Raw genomic sequence first — 19,931 nt, forward strand, 5'->3', positions numbered from 1 at the left:
GGTCTTTTCGAATATAATATAAAGTATAAAGTATAAACAACGAATACTTATATTGTAAATAAATACTCATATTAACCATTAACGTTAGCACTTAGCATTTAGGAAGCAGAGTGAGAGATGTCACAGACTCACAGTAACCGAGGCCAGAGGTCCAAGCTTACTTTATCTTTAATGAGCTGGTATTGGGCTCAAAAGTAGAGCCCAAATCAATTAAAGGCTAGGAGACGGTGTCGTTTTGGGAATATAATACAACCTCGCTATCATAATTCATACGTTTTCGTTTTTTCCGTTTTGTCTCACCTGGGTTCACACTTCAGGAATTGACTTCCACCCAGTCAAACAGGCAACCAATTTCCTCCACAAGTAGAAATTGAAATGACACATAAAAGGCTAAAGAGAAGACAGAAAAGACAAACTTTTGTGTAATCATCATTTGCTTCATCAAACAAGAAAATTTACTCACAGAGTCACAATTCCGGAATTTGAAGGGAAATATACTCTACTAAAAGAATAATTATAAAAGCAAAAAAAAAAAAAAAAAGTAATTCTACAGTTCAACAACAATTTCTCATTTCTATTGTTCAGCAACATACATTTATGTCAGATTAATCAGATACATATTAATCGGACCAACAATCAATCTTGGCAGTCAACTTAAACATGATACTCTCAAAGAAAGAAGTATCGCTGCACACCATCGGGCTAAGAATTGCACGTGGTAGATTCACCACATTCTTAACTTACACATCAGTCAGATGTGGTAGTTTTCTTCTTAAGTTAACATCAGAGGACAAAAACACTCCAGGAAATTTTCTTCAGCATAAATCTGGATGGAGCTGTGGATTTCTTAGGCTTATAAGATCCGGGAAGGAGTTTCAACATGATACAATCATCTTGGGTACCGAGCATTTGTCAAAGATGTACAACAGAACGGCTAGTTGGTTCATAGTTCCCTCCAATCGAACAAACTATGCTGAGTTGAAGAGCGAAAATGTACAGAACATCAAAGATATCATACAAGCATGCCATGCAACAATTATATGGGAAAGTGGAAAGTGTTCCGAGAAATGGAAACAAAACCATCAAAGTGGCCAAATATCTCCTTAACCAAAAAGTCAGGTAGCTCAAAATTCCATTCAGTGCTCCATTAAGGCTGTTTCAGTTTCTGAAAGTGGTGCTGCAAAAGATCCGAATAATCTCTCAATGGGAAGAAAATATGAAAAATAAGACAATTACAGCTTAAACTAAGCTAGACAACAGTAGAGCTCTACCACATAGCATTGATTTATTAATAACAACGGAAAATGATAAGTGACATGAGAGAGAGAGAGAGAGAGAGAGAGAGAGAGAGAGAGAATGGAAAAGGGAAGGCCATAATGATGTGAATATATTTCGATCTCTCTTATCAATTTCTACTAAAAACAAATGGAGCCCAACTATGACACACAGGGTTAGTTTTCAACTAAATCATTATCCACATGTGATTTGAACTTAGTGGATGATGTTCCCACAGGAAACTAAACAAGTAATTGTGTGTGTGTGCGTGCATGTGTGTTTGTGTTTGTGATATAAACAAATCTCATAAGCTAGAAAACCTAGTGCCTGAACCAGCAGAAATGGACCCTATACTCAGAATTATGAAGGCATTCAATGTAGTCACTTACTGAAAACGACCTGTACATATAAAGCCTATAACTGGAATGTTAGAGGCCAAAGCAACATACCAAGTAAGTCCTCATAAGAATCTTCCAACAATGATGAATCAATTAGAAAAGGAGGTGAGAACTGCTCCTGAGCTTCCTCAAAGTCATAAAATGATCTTCGTGCATCAGAAACAGCAGAGTCTGAACCAGTAACCGAAAGAAACCCATTTACTTGGTCATAATCATGAAGTGAATCTAATCTGTTCAACACATCAGATAATTCAGCGTGCTGGCTCTCCACATGACCATCAGGAGCACGATTTTCAAGCAAGGAAGCATCTGTCTGAGATGGAAACCTTTTACTCCTTAAGGAAACCCCTTTAGATTCTGGACCCAGATGAGAAACCCCAGATGATGAAAGAGGTAAAAAGAAATGCTCAGAGCTTTCATCAGAATGGCTGCCTCGTGATGTTTTGGAATTTAAGGAATGCCGTGACAGAGCAGCTTCTCTAACAGATCTCTTTAGATTCTGGACATAGTAATTATCACTATCTGCATAACACGAAACTGAAAATCAAAATCCTCTACAACAGATCTGTTTAAACATCAATTCAGAATCCACATATAAAATGAAATGCCTTAAGCAAGCCAACACACTTATACATGTAATGAGAATATGAAGAGCAAGGCACACACAGCAGACCTTGTGGTAGATTATCTATGTGATTATTTGATAGTGGCTGCTCCACAGATTTCCTTTCTGAAAAATTTTCTATTTGGTTTGTTTGAACAGCTGAAGCATGGCGCTTATGCATACTTGTTCCTTTCCCAGAAGAATTAGGAGTCAAGGAAAATAACTGTGGGAGCTTTAAAGCAGGAGGACTGGCTGACACCTTTTCGAGCTGAAAGTTAGACAACTTTGAAGCCACCTCAGCCACATCATCAGTGCTGCTTTCCTGAATTATTCCAAATAAAAAAAAAAGACAAGTAAATCACATCTATACTGCAATAATTCAAGGCTAGACAAAATTTAGTAGGTACAAGTTTTGCATGAAAAAGGTGAACATATTACTAATGTCCTTCCACTACTCTGTGCTTGAATAGGCGAGGTCGACCGACCAGGAAGTTTGGTCATTGGAGGCAGACTGGAGGAAATGCTATCTACTTTCTCTGTACACTCTGATATTGAATTTTGTATTGCTGGAGCAACTTCCTTCAGTTGGTTAATGAGAACCTGTATGTCAGTGTGGATGTGTTCACACACAGAATGCCACATATGTCAGTGACGAATTTGTTCCACATGAAGTTGAAACTAGGAAGCTTGAAGCACTTTAGCCCTAACTAGTACTTTTACTAAAGCATAAGCATTACCTGAAAGCTAACCAAGTGTTGCTGATGTTCAGCCAGAGTTGCAGCTAAAGACTCAGCATGACCACTTGAACTGCCATCATGTGCACTTCTTAAAATTTCTGGACCCTCTCCCTCATTAGCTTTTGCCTATAAATTACCATTGCATAACACAACTTTAATAACTAAAAGGTGATGAAAACAAGCCAGCATAATAAATCTTTATCAAACAATATCATAAACATAATACAAAATAGCATACCATATGAAGTGACTGTTTATGAATACGCTGTAAAGCATGTGTCCAACGCCTGATAATTTCTGCCACGTCAACAGTTGGCTGGACTCTTCCGCTTCTTTCATCTGCTCGATGAAGTGTTTCATCATTTCCTTGTGAATGGGATGAATCTAAATTGCTCTTCATCTTCTCTCTATTCACATTGGCATATGATCGATCACTCTTTTCTTTGTGGTCCACATGTGTTGGACTAAAATTACCAGACTGGATGGATAAGCCATCTTCATAAGGAACCTGAGAACTCTGATCCATAGCTGCAAGCAAAGAAGATCCAGAGATACGGTACCTAGAACAAAAATTATGCATGCAAAAGTAAATTGGTGAATGGCCTTTCAGTGAATTCAAAAATGATATTTTATGGTAGATTACCTATGCTCCCGGTGAGCTATTAAATCCTCAATAGGGCCTGAAGCAAGAACTTCATGTTGACCTATACAAAATGACGATTTTATTGAACTTATCAAACTGAGTGCAAATCTAATCAGATTTTAAATAACTAAATAAATAAATAAAGGGTGATCACATGACAAATTTGATAATACATATAACATAAGAGATTTAGAAAGCAACCATGATCCTTTGTACTTACTTTTGCGGGCTAATATCGACTCCCACAAACGAGTAGCCTTTGATACTAAATGGGAATTCTGACTCGAACTAGATACAAGGTCATCCCAATGTTCCCCTTCCAACTTCACTTTGTTCCTAAGGTCATGCAATTTTTCCAGCTCTTGCTGCAAATAAGCCTGGATTCATGTTTCAAAGAGAGACGCATAAGAATACAAATAGTAAAGCTGTATGTGAATTTCAAAATTCTAAAAATGCAAATAAGCTTCTACTACAATAAGTTGCTCGTCAGAATGTGAATTGTTACCCCTATACCTCTTCAGCACAAAGACCACGAAACTCTGCAGTCATTTCATGAGCCAAATTTGACCACATGGCCTGTCTCTGTACTGCTGTTTCCGCATTCTTAAGAAACCTCCTTCGTTCGAGCGCTATTCTACCCTGTTTAAGATAATAAGCTCAAATCACAGCTATTGAAGGTCAAGCAGCTCGGAACTTACATTAGAGAATATTTAAGCAGAGGAAGAGTAAGCTAGGGAAGCCAAAATTATACAGTCTAGGCCACTTTTAGAGTGTGCTTTTCACCATTATAGAATTACACAACATTCAAGAGAATGGAGTATTCCACATGGGTTATTGCCCAGATGCAACATGATACTAAAACTACCAAGTTCAACCATATATCATCTTTCTAAATAAGTACATATATATATATATATATATCCAGAGAAGAAAAATCCACAGAACAAGGTACATTGCTAAACCCTGAAAAACTCAATTAAGATTTTACCGAAAGAGAAAAATTAAAATTTATGCATGTGAAGACCTTCATCGTATGTTAGATGTCAAACCAACATGAAGATGTCCACAAGTGAACATATGAATAATTCAGGAACCACAATTTCAAAATGTCATCAGTAATAGAAATTATGCATGCTTAGATATTTTACGGGTAGGTCAAGACTACCTTTGTGACAGGAAGTAAAGTAGCTGCGTGTGAAAATGCTACATCCGTCAATGATGCAGGAAGTGGGTTAGAAGTTACATCAGCTGCGAATGTTCGCCTATGAACCTCTCGCAAAGCATGCAAAGATAGTTGCCACAGAAGTTCTACAAACCTGCAGTCAACACATGAACCTTATGAACCACTATTGACCATCATAAAGACCCAAATCTATGGCCACAAAAAACCCATAAAATTGAGAACTATGAGTGTGCACAAGTAAAATACCATCCTTTTAACAGAGAGGAACTTCAATATTATTTAAATGGAAAGCGCTAATTCCAAGATCATCAATTGGCTGATTGAGGGAAAAAGAAGTTCATTCTTACATATGACCACATTTTCCTGACATTAATTTCGCAATCATTTTTCAATTAAATGCAAAAGGACTGGGCAAGTGAGCTCAAAAAAACTACAAACCACAGTCAAACTAAGAAAGCAAACACCGCTATATATGAATTTTAGATTGTTGTCAAATTTCGTACCAATCAATCCCAATTCCAGCTTAAAAACAATAAAAGGAGAAGCATCAGCAACCAACCTTGGTCCGCAACATGTAGCCAGTGATGAAACCCTCGAATTGCTCCTAGGAAGAGCCCCTTGCGATTCGAGCTCACTAATAATCCCTTGCACGACCTAGAAATCAAAATTCCACCAAAAATTAATCTCAGTCCAATGCAGAATTGAGTAAGGAACAATCAAAAACAGCAGCAACAAGGAAAAATGGAATCAACGAATTTTACCTTACGAAAATCCCGGGATTGCGCGGAATCGAAGATTGGCCATACCTTATCGAAATCCTGAAAGATCTCAAACGTTAGGGACACGAAAACAGAGCAAATGACGATAAAACGAAGATGTCAAACACACATATGCACAGAAATTGAATTAAAATATATGTGTATGTAGAGGTGTAAATATAGATTGAGCATAGTGGAAAGGAAATCGAGATTGTACCTTGGCTGATTGAATTGGGCCTCTGAGAGAAGAGAGAATGAAGTAGAGGAGCTGTTCGCCGAGTTTAGGGTTCGAGTGGCGGAAGAATCCGACCCTAGGACTGCCATTGGAGCCTCCGAGTCCGATAATGGCCGGATCCAACCCTAATAGCAAACAGTTAGTGTACATTGCACTCTCTAGCTCTATCTCTCTCTCTTTCTCTCTGTCCATAGTCATCACCGACCTCACAAAACCCTCTCTCTCTCTCGATTACTCCTCCGTTTTCGCTTTCTCCTTCCCTCTGATTCCGGTTCGGGTTTTTTTCTTTCTTTTTTTTTGTTTGATTTAATTTTTTGCTTTTGTTTTGATCGGAATGTTTTTGAAATGCAGGTCCCTTAGGAAGTTTTCGGATATTGAAAAATTGAAAATGCGTCCCAATTTGAATAAATTGGGGTTCCTTTTTAATATAGAAAATGTGTAGGGCCTTCGTTTTGAAAATTCAATTTTTATTTTTAAGTCTTTTTTGGAGGGGCTTTGTGTTTTATGCTGTTGATGATGGGCCCGGAAGGACGATAAAGGGCGTCACGTAGCCGGTTGAAGTATTTTAAAGGTTGGAGAAGGGGGTGATGCTAACGTGCGCTAGTGAAACTGTTTTGCCGGCCAACTTGAAATCGTTAGGTGTCGTCATCTGGTGGCTTGGTGAGAATGATTTCATGCTCCGCCGGCCCATTGTTTATTATGTTACCTCTGACCCAGGAAAAATATTAAAATAATTCTTGACCTTATTTTGGTTAATAATTTCAACAAATATATTGCATGCATGTTATATGTATTAATTGCAAAATCGATGGTAAGGTGTAAGATCAAAAGAAACGACATTATATCGAAGAAAAGTTAATGACCGAAATAATTCTTCAACTCCGACCAAAAAAAATAATTCTACAACTGGGTTAATGGATGGTGAATCCGTAATGCCATACTCTGACTCATGATATTAACAAGAGCCCAAAAAAAATATTTTTCTTTTTTTTTTTGTGAAGAAAAGTATATAGTTTTATAAGTGTCAATCAATGCTCCTCTAAACTGTCCGTACAAGATTACATTTTTGGATTAGATATTGATGGATTTACCGATTTAGATTGAACTTGTTCAAGTTGTGCTAGTTAAACAACCCAGTAACCCACTAGGTAATTAGGTATCAAAAGCTGTTATACAATAGGCCAATTATGCATATCATGCTCACACCTCTTTTATATAGAATTTCACCTTGCCCAATAAGTGGGAAAGAGAAAGAAAAAAATATAATTATATTTCATCTTACTCATTGCAAATCAACAAAAAAATAAAAAATAAAGATGATAAGATTAAAATATGTAACTCTTATAAGTTATAACCAAAACTTTGATTGATTTATTATTTTCACATATATTATTTGTGATTGTTAGTTTAATATATATTGTTAACTCCTTTTTTTTTGCATTAATTGTCTAACATCACCTCTAGGTACCTTACTATTTAAAGGAGAGGTTGACATAAAGTGAAATAAAAGGAGCTTAGTCAATAACAGTACACGATATATGATGCTTTGGCACTTGGCAGTGACTGTGACTTGGACTTGATTGCAGTTTTGCTTAGCGTGGGTGCTAAGTTGCTAACATATCACTAAATAAGAGATGGCTTCATTAAAGACAAAGCAATGAGTAAACATAAAGGTATTTATATGACAAAAGAAAGGTTTGGTGAGCGACAGACCACGGTGGTGTGCACTGTGTAGTGATTCATTCCAAAGCTTTTTGTTCATAATTAATCTCATATCTTTATTTCATTGCTTTTTCACTACGAGCCCACATAAAAATAAACGGGCACTCAAATATAGCCCAACATAATTGTTGGGCTTTAGCCCACAAGATGCTTAACTAGCAGCCTGAGAAAAAGGACTATTGCCCGGCCCATTACCTTTTCATAACAACACAGTAAATAATACAGCCGTAAATGTAAATCGGTAACTTTTACACGTGCAAACTCGTGGAATTAGAAGGGGACAGAGAGGAAAGGAATAGCAGTCCGAAGAAGCTCTGTTTATATCTATATACAAGTCACATAGCAAGCGGCGAATCTATAGTTATATATCGGATTCCCTCTGTTTCTTCTTTGCTTCTTGAATTTCTTGGTGTCGCTGATGATCGTTGATGCTTATTCTCCTTTATTCTTGAAAAGAAGGAGGCTCACCAACATTGATCACATGGAGGCTGAAGAAGCTAAGGTCCTTTACCCAACTCCCTGCCTTTCAATCACCTTTATGTATATGCTATATCTTCTTGATTTCAGTCTTTGTATTGGTTTTGCTACTGGGTCGATCTGGGTTTTGTATATAATGGCTTATTTGGGTGTTAATTGTTGATTAGTGATGGTTGCTTACTTCTAAGTTGTGGGTCTAGTGCCATTACCCTCGTTTTTCTTTTCTTTGTTGCTAGTACAAGATTCTGTATAATCTTATCTTGGAGGTAATGTGCTAGCAAAGTAATGGACTTGTTTTTGTTCTGTTTATGCACTATGTAGTTTGTCTCTAAATTTTGGTATTTTTTCCTAATTGTTGCAATAAATACTTCTCATCAAAAGACTAAAGAGGTGAACAGTTGAATAGTGTTATAATCTCTAGGAATGGATAACTTGAATTTAGTAAATCCATTGTCTTTATGGAGGAGGTTAGTATTTTCTGAGTCTAAATACAGTTTCACTGTCTTTGTCGGTTTCCCTTTCAATTGTAAGCAATTGCTTCCTTTGGTGCTTCTACTTCTTTTTTTTGGTTACATTGGAGGGAATTGAACCCTGGACCTAATCTAATCCTAACCCTTACCCCACCCACCCTCACCACTTGGGCTAACCCAAGGGCCTTCTACTTCAACTCTTCAATGAAGTCAGTCCTTGGGAGAGTACTATAAATACAAAACCAGAAGTGCATATTATAAAAATTTTGTTTCTTTGGTGCGTTAAAACTTAAAAGTTTGGGCTTTATCAATAATTTTGTTAGTATGTACCTGTTCCTGGGTGCAAATCACTGCTTTTTCATTCTGTCATATGTGTGTTGGGTGAAAATACAAAGTACCAATTTTGGAATTGAGACCACTCAAATTTCACTGTTAGACAGTACCTGCTATATCTGGTGTTTGTGATATAACATTTTCTTTTGCCTTTTTGTTTTGTGGGGGTGAATTCAGGCCAAGCTCACAGCAGCAAAGGAAAAGTTTGGGAGAGAAATTCGTGTTTTTGAAACGTCAGCACTTTCTTCTTCGCAAAATGAAGAGTCCAATGCTGGTACGAAGCAATTCATCTTCTATGCCCGCTACCCTAGGCCGAAACATTCAACTTATAGTTTTCATATCTTAGAATATCTGTCAAAACAAGTTCATTGAGATACCTGATAGAATTTTTCTTTTTGTCGTTTTGTTTGGCAGAGGAGACGGAAGATTTTTATGAGTTCACTGCAGAAGATTATTATCGTATTTTGAATACCAAAAAAGAAGGTAATTTTGATAAAAACCGTTTCATCTTAAAAATTCTGGTGAAAAATAAAAGCTTTTCCATGTGGCAGGTCTTGAAGTTATATATTTTGCTAGCAATTATATATGTAATGGGAAACACATTCTTCTTACTTTTTGGAAGTTGGAAGTCTTTCCATGCATCCAATTATAAAGAAACTTAATAAACCATTGGGGTTTTTTTACACATTCATAGGCATATACAGATACATGCATTTTTGCATATGCATAAAAAAATTATACTTATTATATTTTATTAATGCAATATGAACAGATAAGTCCCTAAAAACACGAAAGATCAGAGAGGCAGAACAGGCAGCCCGCAGGTCAAGGATAACAAAGGTGGTTGCTAGACCCTTTTTTATAAACTTTTTTTTTTTTTTTTTATCTCCTTGTAGTGATTGTTTCTAGTTTTTGTTGATATGATCAACTCCATTACATTATCAATGGATGCATAGCCTATTTCAAATCTTACTTAGTCGTATAATTGTCTTACCCATTTGTTAAGTTCATCTGCTCATGCATGCAGGCTGTGATCAGGGTTCGATTTCCTGATAATCACACATTGGAGGCCACCTTTCATCCATCAGAAACAGTTCAGAGCTTGGTTGACCTCCTCTTGAAAGTGGTTGCTCAACCAGAATTACCTTTCTACTTGTGTATGCAATTATGAATCAAAATTTTGATTTTCTCATATATATGATTATGCAGTAGAGTCTAACTTTTACTTATGCAGATACTACTCCTCCTAAGAAGCAGATAAAAGATATGTCACAGGATTTTTACTCAGCTGGCTTTGCTCCTGGTGCAATTGTATATTTTTCATATGATCTACCAAAAGGTTAGCACATGCTTTTCAGTGCCATAATTTAAAATTAAATATTTACTGTTGAATCCTAGTTTCTTTGTAAGACTGTTTTGAACTTTATGTTCTAACCTGACCTTTGCTTTTTCTGAATCCCAGTGACTGCTGAGGAATCAGATTTTCTTATCTGAAAACTGTTTCACTTGAGGATTTTGTCTGTGCTTGTATTAGATTTAATATTGCTGTTGTTAGCTTGTTAATGCCATAATTGACTCACTCTCTCTGGTATTCATACACATTTAGTATACAAGTACTATACAAGAAGTGGGGATGTTGACTAATTTTCTTATCTCTCTAGAGGGAAGTGAGTGTGTTGGGGGAGTGGGAGGAGTGCCACCGTCTTGCTTTCACTGATGTAACAATATATTTCTTATGATTGCGAATAGCAATGGCTAATGCCAAATGATTAATTATCAATCTTTATGACACATCCAGGTGATGAAACTGCAGATGCCAAGTCAGGTCCCTTCCTTCGGGAAGAGATCATGTCTTTGAAAGGTTTGAAAATCATCAATGAGCATGCAGAGCCTGTTCAGTCTGCACCGGAAGCTGTAGCACCACCCCCTGTTGTCCAAGAGAACAAGTCTGCAGAGAAAAAACCTGTTAAGCCAAAGTGGCTGAAACTGTAACATGAATCACATGACCAACTCCGCAGGTGTACTCTCTATTTATCATCTGATGTTCTGCGAATTGATGGGTGCCCCATCTCTAAGATTGTGCTGATTGTAACAGTTATTTGATGGCTGTAACTTGCCCTCAGATATTTAATTAAGAGATGACTTTTGGCTAAGCTTGTTTATATTTTCTAGTAGAATGTACGAATGTTAACAATATATGGAATGCCACAGCAGGTGGTGTTTTTTCTTTTGCCTTTTCATTTTAGTTCATATTTCAAATAATTGCTAAGTATCTATTTTCTCCTGTTAACTTCCTTAGAACTAGAAATCACAGGGTCAGCAATAATAACTTCTGAAAATAAGAAATAGCGTGGACAAGTTCTACTGTTTGGTATGGTAATTTCATTCGCTCTTTATGAAGTTGGATTAGTAGTGCAGTGTTGTATCGTCAACTGAACTGTGTTACAAGCCCAAAATATAAAGAAAAAACTAAAAGAAAATTTTGTTATTTTTCAATAATGTCGTTTTAAAGACTATTTAACAAGCGCATGCAAGTACATGTGCAAAGAATAATATATAGATTGAATAAACACTTGGATCATGTGAGTTGTATTAAATTTTTTGAGGAAAAAAATCAACATTTTCAATTACTATAGGATAGATCAAAAGTTTCCCTGGGATAGAAAAAATATATGATGGATTTAAAATAATATTAGTTACATACATGGCAGTATGGCAACCCTGACAATAGAAACAAAATTACATTTGGACGTGCTGTTAGCCTTCCATCTTCAGCATGTCATAGTCATACACTCATACTTCCTATCCTATGGAACACGTAGAAAAGATTCCTGTAAACAAATCCGCCTTACTAGAAATGGATGGCAAAAATAAGGACCCCTGGATAGGCCAAGCTCTGACCAGCCCTCTGATTTGCCTCACCAAGAATTTAAAGCTTGTTAGCTTAATTACGAACAGCCTCAAAGTCCAGCACCTCCGGAGAAGCATCTCATTTTTCTGGGTTCATACACTTTCAAATGAGGAGCTCCTAATGCTGAAACCCATTCCAATAGGTGACATAAATGTACAGTCATATTTTATCCAATGTTTTCAAGTAAAAAGCATCTTTAGTTCCTCTATGCGAGCCGTTCGAACTTCTTGGTCAGTCAAGGCACCAGAAATCATCCGCTGTTTACGGGCTTGCACTGCTTCCATTCTTTCCTCAACCGTTCCCTGCCATCCAAGGAAATTAAAAAATTGTCACACCAGAGGGCCAATGTTTCATTCATTGGTGATCATTTAGTTCATGGCATACATATCTCCAAAGCTTCCACTTTCCAGCATGAAACTTTTCAAAGCACAATTATCCTAGTACTAACTAATTTTTTTTAAAAAAAAAGCAGCAAAAGAATCCATGATGATTGAATACATTCTAAATCGTATTTATAGTTCCTATTTAAGACAATAATTACAACCACTCAGTCTCATTCCAAGGTTTACTGCTTGTTTCATTGTGACAATGACAGAGGAAAAAAAATCCCAACAGTAAGAGCCACACCTAGTCTCCATTATAAAGTAAAAAAATATTTATTTAAAAAAAAAGTGTCAGAGAAGAAAGGACCTTCATGATAAACCGTCTGATCATCACCCTTTTTGTTTGCCCAATGCGATGAATACGCATGACAGCTTGTTCCTCTACAGCTGGGTTCCACCATGGATCCTACAAACATGAATAATAATGCATAACTGATACCATTCAAACTGATCATCTAGTCACCACAACCTTACATTATCTAGAAGTGGACTCTCAACTCCCCAGGAAAACAAATCAAATTTACTATAAACTCATTGAGTCAGAATCCCAATACTACAGGTGACTGCTTAAAAATATGAAATTAGAAGAAACAATGCTTTTTTCCCATTCTTATGAAGCTAGGTGACACCCTATCATAATTTTAACTTGAAAATCTCAATCTTATGCATACCAAGACAAAGGCATTGGATGCTGCTGTCAGATTTATTCCAACTCCTCCAGCCTTCAGTGACATTAGCAACACCTGATTAAACAACCAAACTCCAATGGTTACATCCAAACTGTCTACGAGAATGAAAGACCACACCCCAAGTACAAAAACAAAGAAAGTAGAATATACCAACCAGGATGTCACTATCTTCTGAGAACTGTTTTAAAACTTTTTCACGTTGCTGTTGATTCAGAGTCCCATCTAGGCGAAGAAATGGAATGTTACTCCTGCTCAGGAAATGAAAAAGAAATCAATCTACACTCTCAATCAACAAATTACCAAGTTTAATATAACCCAAACACAAACAGCATATGATGGAAAGAGTGATGATATTTCTTGCTTCATAACATCATCAGTATTTTCATAGCACAACATGACAAGACCAAAACACACCCAGCATAAAGAACAATACACACAAAGAATTTACCTCCTTTATCATCCATAATGCCGAAATATAACAATTTTATGTATATCATCCAGACATCATAATTCATCGTGTTAGGACCATCCAGTTTCATAAAGTCTAATAAATAAAGAGGTAAACTAAATCCATTGAATAGTGAAACCAGATTATACAGGGCCTGCTTGTGATCCAAGCTAGTTTCTATAAAAGGTATATTAATCTTCAACATAGTCATGCACTTGTACAACCAATACATTTCTTCAAAAATTTTAAACATCTGATGTTTTTTACCGAGAAAGAGGGATTTGCAAGAGGTCCAGAAAGGCTGTCCACTGGCTGAAAACAATGCTCTTCGAGCCTGACATACGAAGAGATTCAAGTTCACGCAAAAGAACAACAACTTTGGATGACTCCACCCAGTTTTTCTCAATATCAACCTGGAATCGACTCTCAGTCGGTGCTGTAATAAGATCTTGCCTATTGATGCTCTTCCTGTAACGGCAAAACTGTTAAACTCTAATACTATCATAATAGATTTCAGTATAAGAAGAAAAGAAAGTAAACCTTGGAAATCAAAATGTAAATCCAACTGAACACTAAGACCTAAGACATTACTTGAATATACCTACAAACAGGACATAAACCAGAAGTTGAATTTTGCCAGCTTGCCAAGAGACATTCACGGCATAAGCGGTGAGCACAAGGTGTTAACACTGCATCTTCAAATGCTTCAAGACATATTGGACACTCTCCCTGTTCCCCCTTACGCATTTCTTCAACAACTTCTTGAACATAAGCCCGTGAAGGCAGATCTTTGGCTCCCCCGTCCGCAGAATTCTGGTTGCCTTTAAGGAAATGCCTAGCTAGCTTATTCAGATCAGTAAATTCTTGTGTATCACTTCGACTGAGTTTATAAAAGCAACCTAAAGGTTAGTCAAATGCCCTCTACATCTTTATTCATTAAAACTCATGGATAACATTAATCTCTTCATTTAACAAAAATTTGAAGGAAAATCATATCTGGCTAGACTACTTCATCAATTTAAAAGGAAAAGGAATAAAGGCATACAAAGAATCATTGGCTATGCAAACTGAAATACTAGGGGGGAGGGGGGAGGGGGGAGGGATGAAATAAAAAAAGAGAGTTAAAGCACACACCTCATCACAAGAAACGGATGATCGCAGCATTGGCGTAGACGTAAAAGTAACTCCAATATGGATGCATAATTATGAAGAACCCGTCCTTGCTCAACAAATTGATCAAACTTTACCTGAAAAGTTTAAACAAACATGATAATTACTAATTATAAATGCATTAAAAGATACAAGAGATTAAGAGAAATACACAAAATGCAATCGTGGAAATAAGAATATACCTTTGATCTTTTAAAGAGGGCCTCATAAAAGTCTTTTTCATCTTCTGAGAGCTCACAATAAATCACCTGAATATCAGCTGGTGGAAGGACTAAAATTGGTCTGCAACGAACAGTAAACCTTAGGAGCCCAAGAAAAAAGAAAAGGAAAAAATTTGAAATGAATGACATGTCCTGAGCCAGTAACTGACCTGCCTTCACGATCTGTGCTAAACTTGGTTCTCCTCAACATGATCGGCTTTAAGATGGCCTGAACCAACTTTAATCCTCTCTCATCACCCTCCTCAAAAGGTTTTTGGATGAGTTTATTCCACCTGGATTATATAGAAAGGACATAAATTCAGCTACCTCAACTTCTGGGGCGAGAATCAGATATAAAGCACAATTGGCCTACACATACAATTTACACACAACTCACATTCAAGACAAGTATCTGTGACATGAAATACAATTTTCAAGAAAGAGGTGCAAGCATGCAGGCAGAGATTGAATTTTAAGAAAGCGAACACAGACCGTATTTAAGATTGTCCAAATACAATTCATCTATAAGTCCCAGTTTGCACCAGTTTTCCTATTAAAAAGCAACTTTTCTTTTGCAAACCATAGAAAAACATTTCTACATATTCTGGTAGGTCAGAAGACTATTTCATGACGACGATGATGAAGGATCAAAATTCCTTCTCGACAGCATGTAATAATGTTTGAACTAAAGAACAAGTCTAAGTAGATCGTTTAAACCCCATACCAAATCCCGTCATATTAAAGCCTAACAAATTTATACTGTGAAAAAAAAAAATCTAAAAAATGGTTTAATAAGAAAAGACAAAACCAATTAAGAGAAAACACCATGTTCCATGTGAAAAGGAAAATAGAACTTACCATGCCCAGCTTCCCCAAGGTTCTACCCTCAAAAACCGGAGAAGACTGTAAATGTCCTCCAGATTGTTCTATGGCAACAAAATTAAATGTCAGGAAACATAACACGGAATGAACCTCCAAAAATTAACAAATTTCCAATCTCAAAGATTAAAATATTCAGTCATACAGATAGCAACACTCAAAGATCAGGGTTCAATACTTCAATATTCTATCAAGATCAGAGAAAGAACTTAACCAAAATCCATATCATCAGTGCCTGGAAATATTGAAAGGCATATCAGTCTCAGAAACTGAGATTCTTGTCCCCAGAAAATGTCTAACATCAAGTGCTACACATAGTTATCACATAAATATTCCATCACTATATCCTGCAATATAATAACATGGAAAATGTTTCTGATTGAAAAATTCACATTCCCATTAGGGATATATCAGCGGATCAAGCCTCATCTTGCTCACAAGAAAAACTAAATAGCCTCCTCTAGAGGACATCAAGAACTTTTGGAGAGACTACTCCTTTGCTTCAGAGGAGAAACATAAAAATTATAGAGGATTTGCTTCTCCACAAAAGGAAGAACTTTCTAGAACTACAACATGTCTTTGCATAAATACATAAAAAATACTTTACCTGTATGGGGGTGCCAGTAAGACACCATCGGCGACCAGCAACTAAAGCAGACGCAGCAATAGAAATTTGGCTTTTAGAGGATTTTATGGTATGCGCCTCATCAAGAACCACTCTAAACCAACTAACCGAGTAAAGTCCCCCATTATCCTTAGCATTCTAGATGCAGGAAGAAAGTGAGGAAAAGAAAACAGAAAGAAAGAAGAGATGCACAAATTCATCTTCTGTAGAGAAATACAGAATATACAAATTGGAGTTGTTTAGATTACCTCTGCAGAAAATTCTGAGGCTAACACTCCATATGTAGTGATTACAACATCACTTTGAGCTAAAAGGTTTGCATCCTTTGGTCTACTTTGTCCATAATGAACGTATACTGATAAAGACCCAGGTTGCACATGAGTTTCAATCTCTGTCTGACAACACACTCAAATGTTCAGAATAACTCTCAAATGTAGTGGAAGTACCAACTTTCAAAGCAAGAGTAAGCAGTCCTACAATCAACATTCATCAAAATGACAATAACTACCTTCCACTGGCCTAGAAGAGTCATAGGACATATAATCAAACTGCCACCATCTGTAACCGTGTTTTTTTGCTTCATCAACTTATCAAATCCTGAAAATTTTGTGACCTTCTTTGGGAGGTTTGATGAGTGGTCTGAAATGTCGCTGGCTTCAATAACTTCACTGGAGGACCGGCTTGTGGGTTGACTGCCTGATGATCCATCTTTTCCTGAATGGGCAAGGAGGAGCCCAATGGTCATAATGGTCTTCCCCAGGCCCATAGCATCAGCCAGAATCTTCAAATGCATGATAGAGGAAATACGATTAACAAACTTAATAATAATGTTTGACAAAATATTTAACTAAGGACTGAGCCAAGTTGAAACATACTCCTCCTCTGGCCATTTGTAGTGTGCTAGGAAATTCTGTTGTTGCATTACCAGAAAATGCATTCAAATAGATAACACAGTCCCTCCTATATAGAAAACATCCCCATGAATATCAAATCATCAAGTACTATGGTAAAAGGTAAACGACCCAACATACTTGTCTGCAAGACGATATGCCTCCCAACAAGGGTGAAGAGTCATCGCTCCCTCATCCATGCATAGTCCCTTTTCTAGTTGAACCATCCAATTAAGAGCCTGTTTTTGGTATGGACGAAGTTCACACTGAAGTGTACCCGGGGGATCCATTTCCTGAAATACAACACTTCCAAAGTGATTTGCAGCTCCATGCAGGAGCAATCTCCATAAATGTATAAGATGCATATGTATATCACAATACCTCTAACTCAGAGCTGTCTCCAACACCAACAATGTTATCTAGGTCAGCATCTGAAATGGACTCCTCATCTTCAACTTCATCTCCATTTCTAGAAGGATTTTTATGCTTATTGGCATGTAACATTGAGGCACAAGGCCCAGAACTGTCCTGCTCAGGTAAAATTATGAACTGAAATCCATTGAGAACATAATTGGATATGATAATAGCACTATTTCAATACCTTTGGGTCCAAAGGGCGTTTTCTCGTGTACAAGTCCCCGGGAGTGAATTCTGCCTATTAAAAAATAAAGCAGTGGCAACATCACCACTTCTGAACCAAAAAAACAAGTTTACAGCAAGGCCATATTCATAATTTCCATAAAACCATTCACATGTCATATTCAAATTTATCACCTTCTTGAAAGGAGTTAGGCCTAGCAACCGGAACAATGTTGGGAGAGGAGGAACCACTGTTTCCTCTGTGGAATTACTGGCTGCCTTAAGAGAGGTCTGGCTTTGCTTCCAAAACATAGAACTATTGATATACACACTAAACCACACACAAAAAAAAAAAAAAAATTCAAATCCATCAACCATGTGTATTGCTCAACTAACACAAATCATGGAAGAGTCCTAGAAGTGATTTCTATGCAAATTTTACTTCAAAACTGTCACTAATTTCTCAAATGGGAATCAAGTAGTGAAGGCCCTTTCCTTCACCCTTGGCAAGCGCTTCCCTGTAGCCAAGCTTACTGCTAGCTGATAGAGAGCTAAACTTCGACAGCGACAGCCCGTCACCTCTGGCCACCTTATTTCGGAACCAAAGATCCAAGTCAGCATCGGCAAAGATCTCTTGATTCCTCGCAGCTGGGCCGGCATGGAACCAAGTTACTGAAAGCTTCTGGCAACTTGCTTCTATCCCATCCCGGAGCCTATCCTATCAGTCTGGAAGCAAGCTACCCATTGTCTATCTCACCCCAGTTCGTAATATAAATAAGATAGGTTGCCCCTTTCACCTTAAAAAATATAGCTAATAAATTATTGAAAAGTGTAGTTATTCACCAAAGAGCATACCTTATTGACAAAATAATGGTGTCCATAATGCTCAACACATCAGGAGCAGATTTACAATGCCCCTCAATTCTAACCTTCTTATCCCTCACAAGTGGCAATAGACAACGAGCCCATTCCTTGGGTATTCGACCAATCTACCAAAAATCCATTAGCTCAAACACAACAAATCGAAGTCTACATTTCTAATAAAAAAAAAATATATATATATATATATCAAATCAAATCAAATTCTATATAACTAACCAATTAAATCACATTCCCAATTCCCAAAAGAAAAAAAATTACCTCTCCTGAATCTGTCGTTGAGAACCTCACAATCTCTGAACAAGCGGCCGTCGCTTGACGCCCCCTCCCGAAGACCTTGCCAGGAGACGGTGAAATCTTTATAGGAAATGTGAAACCCACTTCGTCTCCAGGCTTGATCTTCCTTCCTTTACACGTTGACAAGCCCGCCACTTCACCGCAACCCACAAACCACCACTCGCTCCCGACCAAGCTCTCGCACCGAGCCACGTCTTCAACAACTTCATCACCTGAATTACTAGGACAATTACCACCATTTCCTTCGGTCCCAGAAGAGCAATTACCGTTCTGACCACCATTTCGCTTCGAACTCGCGACCTCGGAGCTCGAGAGTTTGGGATTATTTGGACAAACTGATCTTTCCTTGACTTTGAAATTGGGGGTGTCGAAGATTATGTTGATGGCGGCGGTGGCGTCGTTGTTGGCCATGTGTAGGGCTCTGATTATGTCCATGTCCGAGTATTCGGAGTCGACGATTGACCGGACGGTGGATAACAGTTCGTCCGTAACCTTGTTCCCCATCACGAAAACTTTGAAACAAAAACCCTAACCCTAATTCCACGTGTGTGTGAATTGAAGTGGCGGAGTGGGATGGACTGTGAGACCCTGGGTGTGAAATTGGGGTTAGAGAGATGTCGGAGGTTTGCAAAACCTTCGGTGCTAAGATGCGCGGCGGTGCAAGGTAGCAGAGGTTTAGTTTGTGCACCTGAAACAAAAAAAAAAAAGGCGCGAGTGAGTGTTAAGACTGGAGAAATGGCGGGGGCGGCAATATATGAATTGCGCGGGTAGGATGCTTATGTGACGCGCACGTGACACTTCTTCCGTCATCTTTTATGTGTTTGCATGTGGGGGGTCGCATGTTAAAGATTATGGAATTGCGATGAGTTGATGTATTTTCTTTTCGAGGCCAAAAAAATAAAAAATGTATTTTCTTTTCTGTGAGGGGTGGGGCCGTGGGTATTGGTGTCCGTGGTTAGTAATCAGCCTAATAATTTCTTCTCTCTTTCTTCTTCTTTCTTTTTTTTTTTTTTTTTTTTTTTCACCAAGTAACTTGTGTTTTAATTTTAATGATATTTCTATCTCCACTTCGAATCTCTCTCTAGAATAATAATTTCCAATTTTTCTTAACAATCTTTGGATATGTGTATGCACTTCCGGCAAGTT

General features: G+C 37.5%; 3 protein-coding genes across 4 annotated transcripts; 1 reads left to right on the forward strand and 2 right to left on the reverse strand.

Moving 5' to 3' along the window:
• Positions 1 to 553: 553 nt before the first annotated feature.
• AUG6 (HAUS augmin-like complex subunit) lies at positions 554 to 6,165 on the reverse strand. Its single transcript, XM_086240443.1, has 13 exons — positions 5,816 to 6,165; positions 5,602 to 5,658; positions 5,400 to 5,494; positions 4,823 to 4,973; positions 4,171 to 4,296; positions 3,878 to 4,034; positions 3,658 to 3,718; positions 3,253 to 3,574; positions 3,015 to 3,140; positions 2,716 to 2,877; positions 2,347 to 2,599; positions 1,725 to 2,195; positions 554 to 1,177 (listed from the first exon to the last, which is right to left on the reverse strand). Exons 1-13 carry the CDS (start codon positions 6,029 to 6,031, stop codon positions 1,137 to 1,139), a joined length of 2,238 nt encoding a protein of 745 aa, XP_086096569.1. The 5' UTR covers positions 6,032 to 6,165; the 3' UTR covers positions 554 to 1,136.
• A 1,715-nt stretch (positions 6,166 to 7,880) lies between these two features.
• Positions 7,881 to 11,062, forward strand: PUX1 (plant UBX domain-containing protein 1). The gene is made up of 7 exons (XM_086240514.1): positions 7,881 to 8,057; positions 9,013 to 9,109; positions 9,250 to 9,318; positions 9,608 to 9,675; positions 9,863 to 9,992; positions 10,070 to 10,174; positions 10,634 to 11,062. The coding sequence occupies exons 1-7, from the start codon at positions 7,974 to 7,976 to the stop codon at positions 10,825 to 10,827; spliced, it is 747 nt and encodes a 248-aa protein (XP_086096640.1). The 5' UTR covers positions 7,881 to 7,973; the 3' UTR covers positions 10,828 to 11,062.
• A 499-nt stretch (positions 11,063 to 11,561) lies between these two features.
• RAD5 (DNA/RNA helicase protein) lies at positions 11,562 to 19,479 on the reverse strand. 2 transcript variants are annotated; one of them, XM_086240012.1, is made up of 20 exons: positions 18,750 to 19,479; positions 18,465 to 18,598; positions 17,805 to 17,940; positions 17,632 to 17,685; positions 17,412 to 17,558; positions 17,172 to 17,323; positions 17,016 to 17,100; positions 16,649 to 16,921; positions 16,389 to 16,535; positions 16,123 to 16,278; positions 15,495 to 15,562; positions 14,807 to 14,929; positions 14,619 to 14,718; positions 14,401 to 14,513; positions 13,868 to 14,101; positions 13,534 to 13,734; positions 12,973 to 13,066; positions 12,801 to 12,872; positions 12,437 to 12,535; positions 11,562 to 12,048 (listed from the first exon to the last, which is right to left on the reverse strand). In XM_086240012.1, exons 1-20 carry the CDS (start codon positions 19,287 to 19,289, stop codon positions 11,926 to 11,928), a joined length of 3,051 nt encoding a protein of 1,016 aa, XP_086096138.1. In that variant the 5' UTR covers positions 19,290 to 19,479; the 3' UTR covers positions 11,562 to 11,925. The 2 variants fall into 2 exon arrangements, with proteins under 2 accessions (XP_086096138.1, XP_086096137.1); XM_086240011.1 differs by having other exon boundaries at positions 13,868 to 14,146.
• Between the last annotated feature and the right edge of the window lie 452 nt (positions 19,480 to 19,931).

Source organism: Dryas octopetala, chromosome 4 (assembly GCF_963921425.1).
Source record: "Dryas octopetala chromosome 4, drDryOcto1.1, whole genome shotgun sequence".
NCBI lineage: Eukaryota > Viridiplantae > Streptophyta > Magnoliopsida > Rosales > Rosaceae > Dryas > Dryas octopetala.

Excerpts from the sequence above, each read along its gene's own strand:
- PUX1 (XM_086240514.1), top strand. The coding sequence starts at position 7,974 with ATGATCGTTGATGCTTATTCTCCTTTATTCTTGAAAAGAAGGAGGCTC. Across the intron at positions 9,319-9,607 it reads TTTGAATACCAAAAAAGAAG|ATAAGTCCCTAAAAACACGA; the intron begins GTAATTTTGATA and ends CAATATGAACAG. Across the intron at positions 9,993-10,069 it reads AGAATTACCTTTCTACTTGT|ATACTACTCCTCCTAAGAAG; the intron begins GTATGCAATTAT and ends TTACTTATGCAG.
- RAD5 (XM_086240011.1), bottom strand. The coding sequence starts at position 19,289 with ATGGGGAACAAGGTTACGGACGAACTGTTATCCACCGTCCGGTCAATC. Across the intron at positions 13,067-13,533 it reads TTGCAAATCCCTCTTTCTCG|GAGTAACATTCCATTTCTTC; the intron begins GTAAAAAACATC and ends TTTCCTGAGCAG. Across the intron at positions 12,049-12,436 it reads TCAGACGGTTTATCATGAAG|GGAACGGTTGAGGAAAGAAT; the intron begins GTCCTTTCTTCT and ends CTTGGATGGCAG.
- AUG6 (XM_086240443.1), bottom strand. The coding sequence starts at position 6,031 with ATGACTATGGACAGAGAGAAAGAGAGAGAGATAGAGCTAGAGAGTGCA. Across the intron at positions 5,659-5,815 it reads GCCCAATTCAATCAGCCAAG|GATTTCGATAAGGTATGGCC; the intron begins GTACAATCTCGA and ends GAGATCTTTCAG. Across the intron at positions 5,495-5,601 it reads AATCCCGGGATTTTCGTAAG|GTCGTGCAAGGGATTATTAG; the intron begins GTAAAATTCGTT and ends TTTGATTTCTAG.